This window comes from Schistocerca serialis, chromosome 4 (genome assembly GCF_023864345.2).
Source record: "Schistocerca serialis cubense isolate TAMUIC-IGC-003099 chromosome 4, iqSchSeri2.2, whole genome shotgun sequence".
Classification (NCBI taxonomy): Eukaryota; Metazoa; Arthropoda; class Insecta; order Orthoptera; family Acrididae; genus Schistocerca; species Schistocerca serialis.
The window spans coordinates 737,171,924-737,189,561 of record NC_064641.1 but is presented as its reverse complement, the minus strand read 5'-3'; the positions used below and the strand labels follow the sequence as shown (position 1 = coordinate 737,189,561).

General features: G+C 36.9%; 1 protein-coding gene across 1 annotated transcript in view; it reads left to right on the top strand.

Moving 5' to 3' along the window:
- The window catches only part of LOC126474736 (uncharacterized), a 180,806-nt gene that overhangs the window by 109,066 nt on the left and 54,102 nt on the right, over positions 1–17,638 (top strand). The window contains exon 10 of the mRNA XM_050102215.1: positions 7,557–7,696. Coding sequence (XP_049958172.1) covers positions 7,557–7,696 — 140 coding nt within the window. The remainder of the gene's footprint in view (positions 1–7,556; positions 7,697–17,638) is intronic.

Below are 17,638 nucleotides of genomic sequence, written 5' to 3'. Positions count from 1 at the left end.
ACATAATCATTTTTAACCCTTAGTGACAGCTTGAAAGAAAACAGGGAAATAAATGCTTGTAAACTGTGAATGGACTTAGTTCATCTGCAAAGCAGTGGAACATTAGTTCTAAAAGTTAGATGAAACTTCGAAGTATCACAATCCATTGAACAATAAAAGACAAATAGGATAGACACCGCAAGGTTTGACAACAAAATGAAAAGTTCAATGATGTACGCTTGTAAAAAGTAGCATTGTAGAAAAACTTTAGTAAGGTAAACTTGATGCATTCTTTTGAAAGGAAAAACAATATCTTAGTCAATAGAAGAGATCTACAAGTGAAATACAGTACAACACCAAAATTCTGCAACAAAGCTGAATAATGCAAGTAATTTAATTCACCACATCATGAAGACCTATACAGTAGTTGAGAGACGGCACCTTTAAACACCTCAAATTCTTCAAAATACCTAAACTTCCCACATAATACCTGGGCCATCCTTCTCATACAAAATTGTAACTGTTACTTACGATGACTTAATATTTATACTCTATATAATACTCTCCATACATTGTCACTCACAACTTATACAATAAATGACTTCTAAATTATATTAAAATACTTACTTACGGGGGAAGATGAAGAATAGGGAGAGAAGTGGTAGCATTTGGGGGCGTAACTGGCTTATCGCAAGGTGACAGCTGTGCTAGTCCATGTGTTTGCACCATGCTCTGCTTATAGTAAGTGTTCACTGGTAACATAACATCCAATTTAAATGACTCCAAAACTGTGTATCAACTGGAAACTCGTTGCCTGGTAAAATGAATCATGGCTAATGGTTCTGCTCTGACCTCTGTGGTGGCAGTATAAAACAGACCATTTAACATAACCTACAAAAACACACACAGGAACTCTTGCCTATACATAATTATCTTCAACCACATGACCGCAGGATCTTGTGCCTGCTCACAAATAACCTCAATAAAACAACATATTACATATCTTCATATCAACAAAACTTCGCTGCCCTCTGGGGGTAACAGCTAGAAGTCATCAATCCTCTATCAACTTAGAGGGGTGGAACAGATCAATTCTCTTTCCTCATTATAAGTTTTATTATGGTAAATTGTGTAATACATCGTAGTTTCGTGCATTGAGTTAACCAATCAAGGAACTACCACTTACGAAAAACAGATGACACAGACAGAAAAAGAATAAATGGCCAGGAAAGAGGATGCGGAGGGACAAGAAAGAAAAGGAAGAGAAGGTAGAAGAAGTTCATTCCTTTCGTTCCACAATCTGACATGTCACACAACGTCTTATCAGTTTCGGCAACACAAGTGCTAATCATGTAATTATGACTGTGTATGTGCTCGGGGCCTAAAGTCGCCTAGGCCCAGTAGTAAACAACAGACCTCACCAGGACCGTCAGAATCCAATGGTTTGTTGCTTTTCTTACAAGGCCTGAATGCTGATTTCACATCTGTGGTCTTGCAATAAAAACGAACTCCCATCAAGGTAAAAAGATTTAGTGCACCATTGATTTCAGAAACCTTGCAGACGCGGTATGATGGCACATGGCGTTACAGAGCCCTTAAAGCACTTGTGTCTGTGGAGCAAGGAGAAGGAACCTACTTTCATCATAGGGTGGAGAAATGATGCTCATAGGAAAGATGAAAGGAAAAAAAGAGTTGATCATGACACGAAAACGAAACGGAACAGCTAGGAGACATTGTAGTTGCCTAACACATTGTGCAAGCTGCACTTCCCTGGAGATTAATTGAAAGACCTCAAAAAAAAAAAAAAAAAAAAAAAAAATCTTAAAAAACTTTTTAACTATCCAACCAACAAACAGGTGAAGTGCTTATCTAAGAACAAATACACATTCAAGATACCTTATAGTAATCAGACTCACAAAATTTCAAAGTTCAAATTGTCCTAGGTAAAGACACCTCCAAAAAACAGGCAATAACTGCATAAGATACAAAATTTAGCTGTTTACTATAATTTACTGATCTCTTCTCCAAACAAATGACTGCAAGTGCCTCACTACATGCCAACACTCACAGTACAGTCGTTGTGTCACAACGTGCAGAAGCAGCGGCTAAGGACCATATGCACTGGTACCCGCGTGGCAGTGGTGTGGATGGCGGGGTGTCTGGCTGCACGGCGCTGAAAGAACACACCCCGAGTGTTGAGGCCAGGACCCAAACACAGATGGCAATGGGGAGCTGACCGGCGGCCAACATGGGGCAGCAGGTGGATGGCGGCAGCGGCAGGGAAGCCACACCAACTGTGAACAGTGCACCCGTGCGCTCAGCAAGCCACGGCACTGGTGAGGATGCATTGCACATTTTCCTTTCGTGCTTCCACACCCAACTCAGAGTCAGCTGGCGGTGACTGAGAAGCTGGGCTGGTTGGACCATCAACTGAGGCCGGAACGCACAAATTAAGCACATGGCTGTGAGGTGCAGCTCGCTGTACTGAGCGCGCAATTCATGCTGCGGCACGCTGTGAGAGGCAGGCAGTAGGCTTTACCCCGGGTGCTGGTATGTATGGATGCAGCATTGGAGCGGCACCGTAGCTGATGCTCTGCAGCATCCAGGCTCGGATCGCAGCAGAATACCAGCGGTGAATACTGACCGACCACACAATGTCAAACATGAACTAAAAGTAAACGGCTACCCTATGAACTGAAAGGTGAGAATGATTCACAATTCTGACACCAATGTACTGTATATGATCAGGGAAGGGGGAAGAAGGTTGTTACGTATGCCTCGTGATGAAGCTGATCAGGACGTGGAGCGGTCAGGACTTGATAGTGGGCATCCAGGGCCCCCGCAAATGACAGAACAGGAAATTAGATACAATAAAGAGAATATATTTCAGTGTATGGCATACAAGGGGTGCACCTAGGGTCGGAAGTTACCAGGTTTAGGCCAGTCTAGGAGGTCGAACAATTAATTGAAATGGGCAACGGAAGGGGAAGCAGTTCATGTTGACTTATGTTGGAGGCCGATCATGAAAAGCAGAGCCAGAGGCTCTGCCTTCCGAAAAGACGTCTGTTCTGCACGAGGTCTGGATTACAAGAGAGAGAGGCAACTGTGTTCCACACTGCAGAACACTCCAGCGTCCACATACGTGACCTGTATCCCGTGCACGCTACTGGCTAAAACCGATGGCGTGAATTCGCTAGTAGTTTCGGCAGAGGTCTCAGGGCACCTCTTGTCAGCAGCTTTAACTGAACAGAACTGCCTCGGTTTTGAAAGACAGGCAACTTGTGTCACGTAGGCACAGCATAAGTTGCTCTAGGAGTAAACTTGTAAAGATTTGATCGGGCCTTTGAAATAAATTTTTTAAACGAATTCCCTAAAATATTCCTTGACTGGCTGCCACCATGTACAGAGGAAAACTGTGATATGGACCACACTTTAACAGACGAAGGAATAATCAAAAGTGTGCAAGAAAGTAATGATGAAAATGATGAAGAAGAGGACACAGGAGGAGATAGCATGAAGATTTCTCAGACTACTGGTGCTGAAGCTGCCGAGTACATTATGCAACAAACAGATACGTGCAGTACTGATGTAGAGCTTTTAAAGCAGTTGTGTGATAAAGCATGCCACCGTTGCATATCACCATTGTGACAGTTAAAAATTAGGGACATGTTTCATAGTGAGTGATATGACTGTATAATTATGTACTGTATACACTCAAGGACTAAGTTTTCTTTGAAAATTAATGTATTTTTGGATTTAATAAAGTATATCTTCTATGTTTTAAAACTGTATCCTTCAGTTTAATAAAGTACAGTACACTGTGTCTCCCATGTTTTCAAAATAAATAAGAAACAAAATAAAACAATATAATATATTTCAGACACTCAATAATCTTGCACTTCCACTAATCCGGCACCCATATGTGCCAGGAATGGCCGGATTAGTGAGAGTCTACACTGAGTACATTTTAAATTTCGAATTCAAATAAGTCTTGAAATATTAAGTTTTCTGAAAAATAAAATTATTTGTTTGAAAGGGGAGAATGAGGGCATTGAAATAAATTATCAAAAAGCAAACAATTACTAGCAGGGTTGAGTTTTGATGTGCACATGGTTTACAAGGTATCATAATTTTAGAATTTCTGTAAATAAAGTATTTCTACATGAACTGTTTATACTACCATCAACAAACTATGAATTATCCTATGAATAATAAAGTTTATTGAAATGCTGGGTGAATAAGAATTTGGGATTTTTTGTGCATATGGTATGTATATTATGTGTGCAGTGGAAATCAGAAAAAAGAAGAAAAATTATTTAAGCATTTGAATTATAGCCAATGGAGCTACTCTACCTTACTATGTCTCATTTTGACTGAAACAGTATATGTAGCAGGGAACTATTAGACAGACAGAAGATTGCAATGCTACATTAGATGCCCCACAAAGAACCAGAGTAATTCTTTTCTCCACATAAGCTGAGAATTTTACATTTTCTCTTGTTTTCTGAAAATGGTAGCAGGAAAACATTGTTAACTTATTTAATTACGATTATGAAAGCACATTCAGTGTAGTTAATTGACATGTATGTGCAATACTGCTCCCGAAATCCATTTGCTGTCACATTGTACATGTATGTCTGTTGTCAAAAAAGACCAAATTTAGTACCCAAGGGAGGTGATTATCCTTCTGAAAACATGACATTTAATGTCATGTTGAGAGAAATACATTGTACAGTTGAAGCATGTGTTTCTATATCACAAAGTGGGATCAAAAGTGGTGGTAGGTAATACATTCCTTCAGACATGAAATACATAAAAATGTTCTTCACTTTGCGTTCAGAAGTAGAATCCCATGTGTAATACAAGTTTCTCGTTAAGAAATACTTGCATATCATGAATCATGCCATATTGGAGTAAACGATGTCAAGTATGTTCAAGGTAACACTGCTTTGTTACGAATGGTTGACTTTCCAAATTACAAGAGCATAAAGTTTTGGGTAATATAGAATCTATTTTATCGATTTGTGCTGCATCTCATAGTGGTGTTTTGCATGACAATGGGGTTGGTGACTAAAGCATGTGTGGAAATAAAGCAGAAACAGTTTTCTGGTCAACCTGCCAATGTACAGATCACAATCGAGTTTTGAAATGATGCAGCAGAACTGGTAGCAATTCTTTCACTAATTTTGAAACAGTTCAGTATGTTCTTCTCCATAAATATGAAGTATCTGATGTAAAAAATTGACATGAGCTCAGACTTGGAAACTATTCTCTTTTGTGTTGTAGTGACACTTAGTTTCTCACCTAACCACAATATAGTGACCATAAAGTACAAGCATATTTGGTCATGATGCTCAGACAACCAGAGAGAGGCATCCAGCTTTGGTGGAGATCACAGCACCTTCCCCTCCATATGTGTATCCTCTGCCCCTCAACTTGTATCCTCTGCCCCTCAACTTGGGGTCTGAGTTAACTGCCCATCCTTCCAACTTCCCCCACCCAATCCTTATTTTTACCCCAATGGTGGAAGTAAAAAATTCTGAAAGTCTGGAGTAGTTTCTTCTATTTTTAAGTATTTATTTGGCAGTACTTGAAGATTTGTATTCTGAAAATAAGTACTGACCAGTCATTGTGTCTCCACATAATATAACAGTTTCTTAATTTCATTTTCCTGATGATGTATCAGAAAATTATTTTGTAGGACAAAAAGTAAATAACAGAGCAGTTCAACATTTGATGATCCAAAGAACTATGATAACTATTGTACCCTTAGAAGCAACTCTGCAGTGACCCTGTTGTGTAGTTTGTTAATCTGTCATCTTTACATCTTGTATATTACTTGTTGTACTGTTTCCTTCACACTGCACGTGCCAGTAGTCTGGCAGCCAGGACCAAGAAATGCACTTGCCATATTTGCATTCTTTATTCATGCAACAGTGAAAGGTAGTTAATTTCTCATACAGGCAGGGATGTTAACAGATTGTGTACTCACTTTGAAAATCCGTTACTCATCTCAAAAAGTGTTTATTATTAATTGTCATTTTATTTGAGTTGAGTGTATTGCTGTACAAACATTGTTTTATGTTGTGAAGTAATACATATTGAAGTACTCTGCTAAGTATTGTATTTCCCAGACATATATAGCCTGAAACTGAGCTTTAAAATCTGCATGTACAACATAGAATGAATGAAGTAGAAAAAATTATGGTAATGATCCTATGAAAAAAAAAGTGGATTTATGTACAAGTATACTTTATCTTGTGTGTAGAATGTAGCAGATATCATAATATGAAATGTCATTACCTGATACTTTAATAGTAAGGCGAGTATTCTGTCATATGTATAAGAAACATTGATGATCTCTATTACCAAGGGAAGAACTCTCTTCTTAAAATTTGAGTGTGAACAGGTAAATATAGTTTGGAATGAACTGTTCGAAGGTATGTGTTTTGAGTAATTTGCACCAAAAATTAAAATGAACAGAGAGGTTGCGTAAGCACCATGGGAAAAGTAATATCAAATAACTGCCAAGGAGATGGGTGGACATGAAAATAGATTGAAAGCTTGGTGTTTGAAGAGAAAAAGAAGATAAAGGAACAATGTTTTGTTTCTGAGAAGCAATGAATCTGTTTTTAAAAATGATCAAATTTCAATCTACAAGATTCCAGAAAGGTACATATAGATTTAATCTAATGAGATAGGCTCATGTTAAGATTGTTCTGGTATGCCTTACATTATTACAGAGCACCGTTTCAGTTAGAGACTTTTAGCTGGGTGGAATATACAGAAGGGTTGGAATTGGATACAGATGAGTGTAGTAATGCTTTCATGGCTGTCACTTAGCCTGTTCATTTTACCTTCACATCAGTACAGATATTTGGATAATTTTCCCCTGCCAGTACATGCCTTTTGCTCTGTGGATACTTCATAATCATCCATACTGACAAAACATTTCCTGATCCACTTCCTGTAGATGACACTCTTGGGTAGGTGTGTTGGTATATGCATCATAGGGGAAGTGGCCTGCAATGCAACTTGCCGTATGCATGATGAAAAGAAGATGACTTAATTGCTGTATACTGTTACATGGGAGTGAAAGAACATCAAATGCTCCCGGTAAAGAATTGGTTAACTCAATATATTTGTTCACTGAAACCTGTGTAAGGCTTATTTTTTCTTATAATATGTCATCACAACTGGTGTTTGCTTAATTCGTGTCATTTTGAGATGTTTCTTCGTTAATTCCAGCTTTTGTAGCTCACTGTTATTATTTCCAGCTTATGGTATCACTTATCAGAATTGTGATGTTAATATATGTGACTGTAATGAATTAGTGCACAAATCACTACACAAGTTAATGTTATTCATTTAAAACTCAAATTGAGAATAATAATGATTCATAATACTATAAATATCATGGCTGCACAAAGCAAACAAACTAAAAGATATATTTATAATGCAATTACTTAATAAGAAGAAAATTTGTTGGGTTTTTGATATATTTTTAGTATAATGCAAAGAAATGTTCAGCATCTATTTTATTGCTTTGTTGGTTAGCATAAACTGTGTATCTTTAGGTGAAGGAGGTAGCTGCACCTTATACATCATCACCAGACCTGCGAAGGTTTTGGGAACATGATATACGGATGGCTAGAGACGTTAATAGAGGGACTGTGGATGGTGCAAACACAACAAATTTCAGGAATACTAACAAAGAGTGAGTATCATTTCAGTAGCACTCTTTACTTCATTGTAAATGTAATGAGATGTAGGAAGTTACTGAAGCATTAATTACCTCTTTCAGATATGAACCCATTAATCTCCAGAACCTGTTGACAGCTACGTTAAACATTTAGTTGTTTCATCATGATAACTTCTTTGTGCCTTCTTAAGTGATCAGAGTTTTTTTTCAATTTTCTCTGTTAATGACTAAGTATATTATACTTCTGAGGTTTAGTTGTCAAATGAAATTTGTAGCACACTACAGAGTAACCTAGGAGGAATGCTCAATAATTAGGAATGTGGCAGGAAAGATCATTTGAAGCTAAAGAGTCTAGTAAACTTGGGTCCTAAAATACAGGGCATTTCAAAATTAACATACTGGTTGTAAGGTGTTGTAGCATTTATTACGTTCAACTTACAATTGTAAATAATACATGATATGAAAGAGCAACTCAAACAGTTTTGTTTGTATACTTGTGCACAATTGGAAGAGTATGGAATGACAAAGAGTGACTGAAAAACATGTTGAATGGGTGCGAGTCTTTCACGCTCAGCCCCAAGAAATATCCCTGAGGATAGTTTATGGGCCTTCCTTTTTTGGTGAAACAACTGCGACTGATGTTTTTTATCTTGCTACAGCTATGGCCCATGCCTCAATGGGAAGAAGCTGAACAACACATCTTTATTTGGGAGCAAGATGGTGCGCTGCCTCACTGGCATAACTCAGTACGTGACTGGTTTAATGACGTTGTATCCGACCAGTGGATTGGGCACAAGGGGCCAGTTGACATAGCATTTTATGCATGACCTCCAGGTTCACACACAATCTGATGTGATCATGTGCATGTGTCTCTGATACCAGCTGATCTATCCGACTTCAGAAACAGTGTTATTGCAACAGTTACTCCTTACACATTGATCAAGGTTACGGAAGAACTCGCCAACGACTCGGTGTGTGATCAGTGTTCACACTGAATAATTATAAGAAATACTGTTTGTGTTTCTCTTTCATTTGGTGTATTATTTATAAATGTAAGATGAATGTAATATGTGCTACAAAGCATTAAAACCCGTATATTCATTTTGAAACACCCTGTATATGCAGTAAGAGGTATGATCCCTTCTTCATCTTTGATACTGTGAAACAAATCGTTTCTATTGCTAGCTCTTTGCTTTTCATACTTTGGGAGGAGGTATCATGGACCAAACCAAGAAAAAATTTTCAAGTAAACATGGCCTCTAAAATACATACCTCAAGAGTTATGAGCCCTTGTTCAGTAGAAGAGATTTGTTTCACTGTAGCAAAGTTGAACAAATGCTCATAGTTCTTAAGCTATGCAATTTAGTCCTCATTCTTACTGAACACATTTTTCTTGTTTTGCACCATACTATCATTTTTCAAAATATGGAAAGCAAAGAGCTTGCAGTAGAAGCAATTGGCTTCATAGTATTGAAGATGAGGAAGTGATCATAGCTCTTAAGGTATACATGATAGAGACCATGTATACTATACTTTTTTGCTGCCATATCCCTGAATATTGACCATTCCTCCTGAGACACCCTGTATAAAACTAACTTGATTATGTGTGAAACTAACACGAACCTCTGACCTAATCGAATGTTTTGTTAATATTGCCTGCTCAGTCAAGCAGAAGAATCTGTTTAGATCAAATATTCCCGCATCTCATTACAATTTATCTAACCCTAATGCTTTATAGAATCAGATCAATATCACTAAAAGTGAAACAGTACTCGCAAATTATAACAATATTTATCACGTGCATCTCTAATCTGAAAGCATGTACTTTTAACTAACTCTGGTAAAAAACTGCTTCTGTATTTACTGTAAGCGATCGTAGTTTATGACCACTTATGCTGTAATACATCAGCCCTTGTGTTTAACACATGTAAAAGATTTAATATTACAGTTTAGCAGTGAGATCGCTGTAGCAGTGTTGTGGTACAGTCACTACAATAACTGGCATGCTGTCTCCACTCTCACTGTAAAGGCAGGTTCACATCCAATGGCTAGATTTCGTTGCTTATTTGATTGTATCGTGCACACTTGTCTCTTTCAAGGTATTAAGTGAGGTGGTGACTTTGAATTTAAATACTGGTGATGGTGATGGATGTTACTTTAGTAATCTTTTTAACCTCTATGAGGCGCTTTTTAAAGCTTGCTTTTGTACTGAGTGAAGTGTGATTTTGGTACAAATCTGATTTCTAGCACTTTTAGCCTTTGGAAAATTTTATTTTCATTTTCGTCTTTTATTTGTATTTTATCTTACCTGTATTGTAGAGTCATGTTGACTGGATATATAAGTTATTTTTTATCTTTAATTTTTTCAGTTTTCATGTGTCTTAGTCCCTTTAATAAAGTCTAGTTCTTTCTTTGTTTATTTATTCATCTGACAGTTTGGGATATTTTCTATTTGTATTTTTGCACCAGCCTCTTTACTGTTAGTTGCTAAATTAATCAGTTTCTATATTCAATGGTACATCATTATGTGCTAAATCTGCTTTGATTTAATTTTGTTTTGATAGTGTAGAAGCACCAGCACAAAACCTCACACTTATCTTGACATTTAGAATGTATGTAAAGTTGTTTTGATATGTTTTTGTGGTATAGTGTTGGAAAAGATGTATACATGACATAATTTGGTTTTGGTATTGTTACAATGAAATTCCCACAAGTGTGCATGAAGCGAAGACAAAAACATTGTAACATAAGGTATGGTACAAACAAAAAGTTAGATGCACAATGTAGTGGAGCTGGCCATCAAGACATGTTAGTTTGCTGCTACATAATGCAACTGTGCTAACTCAGTGAAATGTTTCTAAGTTGTTCTCTAGTATACCAAATTTCAAGACAAAATAAGTAATTTTTTCCTGTTGTGAGTAGAGGAGTGTTTCCTTATTAAGGAAAATTCAGAATCATCTTTGTGATGTTTACAGTACAGCACATATTGGTCCAAGTCAATGAAATTTTTTTTGGGAACTACTTCTTAAACTGACCCTAAATGTTAAGGTCCACAATGAATTTTATAAGCTGGGCATGTTTGTCATTTGTGTGTACTCTGCAAAATACTTTACACAAGCTCTATGACCTTTTGATGATAAAATTACTTGATTAAGCAATGACCATCACAATTATAGTGGCCATCACAAAAATAGGCAGCTCAAGGGCATACCTGCTGTGTGGTGTCTTCAGACATGAAACATTGTGATTTGTCCTCTTCACAACTTTGTTACCACATGCACACTGCAGTAGTAAAGGAGATCAGCATCAGCTGAATATTCAGTGTTCCTATGTGATATTACATGGCTTCCATTGTTCGTATAAAGTTGCTTTGACTTGTGTTTTGCAGTGAGTGAAATGCAAGAGAAATGGCCTAATTGTAGTGCTACACCAGTTGATGTGCATAAAGAGTGACAGGACAATTGAAAGCAAACTAAGATTATTGTGCCAAACATACTGAAGTTCTTTTATTGATCTGGCCAGCTGTGAGGAAGCCAGGAATAATATAACAAAAAGTTAGTATGTAGAATTGTACTTGGTTATTATGACAGAGGAGGGTTTCCAATTACTAGTAAAATACTGGGCGATCTCCATGAAAAAATTAATTGTTCTGGCTCAGAGATCTTCATTTTCATCTTTGCTTCTCACTTGATTTTCAGTTTAGAAAGGGCAGCAGTACGATACAATAATGATGTCTCATGTGCTATCAAAATTAATTTTACACTTTTCTTAACAACTTTGTCGCTGGGAGTTTTTACAAAGCTCAAAAGAACGTAAATTCATCAGCACTGATATTTCTAGTACACAGACAAGACAGTTCCACACCTCTTATGGTATTTCATTTTGTTTTATCTCAGAATGCTTCTATGTTTTCAAGATAAAATATGTATCACATGCATTTACAAACTTTGAGAATGTCCATATTTTTATTTTAGTTGTTCAGATGGGATGCAAATTGGTAGATGTGCATGTACAGATTTATTCAAGAGAAACAACTTCACAAATTGAACAAGTCAGTAACATGTTGGCCCACCTCTGGTCCTTATGCAAGCAGTTACTTGTCGTGGCATTGACTGATAGAGTTGTTGGATGTCCTCCTTGGGGATAGGGTGCCAAATTCTGTCCAATTGGCAGATTAGCAGATTGGAAGGTCCTTCCCATAGTGCTCCAAACATTCTCAATTGGGGAGAAACCCAGCAACCTTTCTGATCAAGATAGGGTTTGGCAATCATGAAGACAAGCAGTAAAATCTCTCACCAGTTGGTGTTGGCATTATCTTGCTGAAATGTAAGCCTAGGATGTCATACCATGAAGGGCAACAAAACGGGACATAGACTGCTGTACTGCTGTGCTGAAGGGTGCCATGGATGACAACTAAAGGCATTCTGCTATGAAATGAAATGGACCTCAGACCATCACTCCTGGTTGTTGGGCCATATGCTGGGTGATGGTCAGTTTGGTATTCTGCCACTATCTGAGATGTCTCCAGACACATCATTGCTGGTCATCAGGGCTCAGTTCAAATCAGGACTCTGCACAGAAGTCAGTTCAACTCCATTCGATGAGATTTCAGACCTAATGCGCCAGACACCACCGAAAATTGGCTGGTTGGTGTACAGAGGTCAATGGTAGTCAGTGCAAGGGGCACCATGAGCTCAGCCTCCTTTCTGTAAGCCACCTATTAGTGATTCTTGTGGTTACCAAAGCACCAGTTGCATGTAGAATCGATGATAATGATCAGTCAGGGGCACTGAGTGCCTCTCTGACAATTGCTCGGTCCTCTCATTCTGTCATCTCTCTCGGATGACCGCTTCCTTCTTGATGCTGTGTTTGGCCATGGGTCACCCATTCCTGCCAACATCGTCAAAAAGTAACATCTCTATTATTCAAATGTCAGGTGATCTATTGATTACTCCAACTGGCTTCTTTAGCCCATCTACACATTCTCTCCAAATTCTGAAATCTTCATGTATTCTTCATGGGCCTGTCTATGAGGCATAGATACTGGCCAACTGAATACATGAAATGAAATTTGCAAAGACCTTATGCCCTCGTATCACCACATCTCCTGTCTATTGTCCTTGCCAACTGCATGCTGAAACTGTGCTGAAGCATCACACATTCATCCATCGGCAGCATTTTCTGCTGATATCTGTATGAATATCAGTTTGTGACCAATTTGCATAACTCTTTCATGATGTGTCATATTTTTGTCTTAGAACGTATGTTAGCGCTTCTGCTTTTTTCACAGACTGACATTAAAAAAATCTTGAAAGTTTCTTGTAATGCTAGTTGTTATTTTCGTTTTTTTGTAACAACTTTCAAGAATTTTATTTTAGAAAATACTCCATCATATTCTAGATTAAAAATAGAGATGTCTAATATTTTTTCTGAAATTTTTACTGACGTCTGAAATTATCACTAACTGGCAATGCTGTAAAATTATAAGATCAACTTGATGTGTCATCTTTCATGGTGGTCATTAAGGTCTAGGCTCATGTTTTGTAATCTTTTTTTTCCTTTGGAGGGCACCAAAGTAGTTTCAAACTTTCATGGCACACTTACATATGATTTTTTTTACTAGATATAAACGGGCAAAGACATAAAGTACATACAATACATTTTTAAAAATTATGGAACAACTATGAGATACAAATGTTACAAATTTATTGCATAGGCTCATGAATATGAATAAATTTTTTATGTTCTAGATATTTTATTTGCAGAAGAATAGAAGACATCTTGCAATACACCTGACAGTGATTTCAATGTATTGTGACACGGTGGTTCAGGAATGCCTGTCAAGGCCATGACAACCTTACTCACTGCTTCAGGAAAGCTAAATCAATGCAGTTCAATGAGAGCACAGTGAATTGCACTCAGTGATATAGATGTATGTTAGTTGGATGTTGTATGCAGACATATTAAAGCCACACTTGATAAATAATTATGGTCATAGAATGATGCCACTTCAAGGACAGAATTCCACTATGCACAAGGGCTGTGTGTTGTGACCTGCTGGTCAAATTCTTGGTCAGAATCAGCATGTGCCATCAGCGCTACAGACACAATATACTTACCTTATCTCCCAGTGTTCTTGATAATGCTGAACAGCATAATTTGTGTCTTCATAATTTATTCATTGTTCTTGTTTCACATATTTCTCAGGATCACGAAATTTGTGACAAAAGTGCCAACATTGCACAATATCAGAACATATGGTGCATTTACACAAAATGTCTATTTCCTAACACATTACATTAACATCTGTCCTTCCCGACTTAAAGATGGTGCACTCACTTGGAGGTCAATACAACTATTACATTTTAATCTCTTTATGCCAGTCACTAATAAATGTTCATATTTATATTAAATATAAAACAGATGTTGGTAATTTTCAGGTAATATTTCTACATCTTTGTAATGATTTATAACTAAAAGAATATAATTTAGTATTCTTGCTTTTAACAGTGCAAGGAACTTGATTTGGGCAGTTGCTTTAATACTCAGAAAGTTCAGAACACGTTCTAATGTTGACTAGTCTCTGGAAAGACTTTCCAGCTTCTAGATATTGTTTCAGTTTTACAAAAAGTCCATATATGTTGCCAGTAGAAATAGAGGTGAGAATTATGTGTGTTACAGAATTTAGATTTGAAACATAATTTACATGTTTAATAATTGGATTTTAACCCAAGTCAACAGTTTCAATGGGAATTAAAGTGCACTGTGTTCGCTCCAGCCTCTTAAAATTCCTAATGGGCTATAAATTATCAAAAAATAATGAAGTTTTACAAATATGTAACTTTTGATGTTAAATGTTTTGTCATATTATGTATCAGTTTGTATTCTGTAATTGGTTGATTTTCCCCCTTTTTACATGAGATGTGGTCATAATCAAAGTAAATTAAATATTACCTACCATTAAATTGGTTCTCAATTTAAATATTTTTATGTCACAAGTATGGTTGTAATTACAATTCGCTAGAAAATCTTCTTTCTTTTATTAACTAATGAGAACATAAACAGGTGTCAGAAATAGTACCATGATGTTTGTTTCTTAATTTATGGGTGTTGTATGCTGATATTTGAGAGTAAAAACTCCTATTGGAGTTCCCCAGACACGACAAACAGTGATGTACTGTCTAATTTGTGACCTAAGTCAGTATTGCAGTATCTGATGCACAGTGTATAATATTATAGTATTCAGTGTCTTGAACTGCTCCAAGAGCACAGAGCTGGGTTGAGCAGTTGCACAGCATTAGACAACTGGTGAAGACAAGTGGCAAAAGTGCAGTGTGTGTTACAGTGGAAAATGAAAATGTTTTGCTTGTTGAAATTTCACCCAAGATGACCTGTGTGTAGCTGTTGTGTACAGACTGGACCTGTTAACCTACATCATGTAGTACATTTTGACATTAACAGACGGAGGCTAGGTTTTCTCCAGTAGGCTCTATTTATTGTTTTTTGACAGTTTGAAATAAATTCCTAAGCATGAAGACTTCATCTTAGGCAAATAGCATTTAATTGATACCTTACACATCCACAAGCATATCAGTCCATCATAAGGCATTGTTATCTGGTGTGGCTACAACGCATTCAAGAGCTTGTATGTTGACTCGTTATTGTTCCTTGATGTAAATATGCTGTTTTATAATGAATATTTTCTATTGTCATATTTTCATGCTTCTTGTGACCAGGTTCTGATTTTTTTCTGCCAGGTATGCAGTACCTCAATAACTGGTATCTCAAGAATTCCAGTCAGTTATTTGATACTTTCATATGTTTTTTCCAAAAATCCATATTTCCTTCACCTTTAGCATGTGTTTACACTTAACTCATATTCTAGAAATTAGTGGTTGACTTCTTGTAAATACAATCTTCTTTGCAATTTCATACATTTGGTATCATTTCTTGTACTATAGTGCCCATACCAAGACAAAAAGAATATTCCTCTTATTGCACAATGCTTTGGACAAGCATCTATCAATCAACAGCTTTGCTACAGGTATGTCTTCTTCCACAAGCTCTTTCCTTAAGTGAGATTGATATTACAGAAAAGATACATCTTGACATCCCAGAATAACACTGCACCATCCAACATACACTAGCCAAAACTATTAGGGACTCAGATAAGATATTGCACATTGTTGGAAGACAAGCTGTTGTGCTGATCCTCATAGGTGTTAGAATGTTCTGGTGCTTATCAAGATATGAATAAGTAACTATTACATCATTCATAATACTTGTATCCACACATCAGTATTACATCATTAATTCAGGATGAAAAATGAATGGCAACATGAAGATAGTCCATGATATTATAGATGGTTACAGAAAAGCTGTGTAAGGTTCCAGATTACCAACATAACAACAGGGGGATATGGAAGGTGCCTCCACGTATGGTATTTTGAAGATGCGAAATATGTGTGAAAAAATACCTGGCATCCCCTGGTAGTAGAGGAAACTGACCTTCTAGCCAAACCTTCCACTAACAGGACAACATTGGATAATAGCTAGACCTTCTATGCTTCAGTCTTTCAACACTTTATTCCATTACAGTTTGCCTGTTAGATTTTTGTAGATGATATTGTCAAGATGCTTGTTGAAGAAACACTTTTTCATTTGTTCAGACATTAACACGTTCTCTTAAACTCATTTTCCATAGTTCCACTTTCCCTGATAAGTGAGGTATCTAAGTGTCAGCCTCTCATTCTACCTTTTCATTGACTTTATAAAAATCAACAGCTACCATCTCTTCTACACAATACAGCTCCTCCCATAAAACAAAGAATGCTCACAGAAACTGCTTATATAGTTGTGAGTAGCATATACCTACAGACTTGTCGTGCTGTGTTATTCTATTTCGTGAAAATTCTTGCATCATTACAATGTGATGGGGGGTTGTTGTGGTAGGAAAAACTATCTGTCACCAGTGCTTTGATTACCTTTTGTCATGTTTTGCAGTGAGAGATACCCTGCACAAAATCCTCTTCACAGTCTTCAAAGTGGTTTCCTACCAACCAAATCTACATAATATCCTTATTCAACTTTGCTCCAAACCATCAGGCCATGGTTAACATTCTGAGGTCCTGCTCTTGACAATTTATTGATTATACATTTCTGAATGAAAACCTCTGATGTTCTTTTCTTACAATTGATATATGAAAGATATAGCTACAAAATATACCTAAATACTGTGCACTGTTTCCTAAGTGTGTAAGATAAAATATTATGTTATCCATTGCCTTAATATCACAATACATATTCATTAATTCTGCATACTTCCCAGAAACCAGATACTTCAGTACATGTTACAGTTTATTATTTCCTCGCACTTTGGCAGAAAATAGAACCCTTCTCCTTGTAGTCAAATCTGCTCTTAAGTATTATTTTCCTTTGAACATGGATATTGTCAATACAAACATGAATCAGTAACAATGATTTAATTTTCTCAATTTGTGCATAAAATTTTAATGCACTGATTTCATTCTTTTTATTTATTGATTTATTTTGCATGTTAGAGTGAGAAAAATATATACCTGCTCATATAGTGTACTGTGCAGCACATTAGCTTGCAAGACAGGAAGGTGAGGCAGGTCTTGATTGAATGTGTGCAGCAGATAAATGATCATGACTTTTGCAGCGGCCAGCCTGAGTGTGTTTGTTATGGTGTTTCCCATTGTTGTTTAAGCAAATGCTGGACTGGTCTCCAATTCCCACCTCAGAAAGTACGATACACAAACAGTTAAAATACGTTCACACTTAGAAGAAAACTTACACAATCCGCAGACAGTTGCTGCACAAGACTTCCCCCCTGTAGGTTACTGATGACTGTGACATCAGGAAGGGCATCTGGCCTCAAACTTAAATAAAATAAATTTGCTAAATTGTGAGTACAGCAGATCCTGTACAAGATGG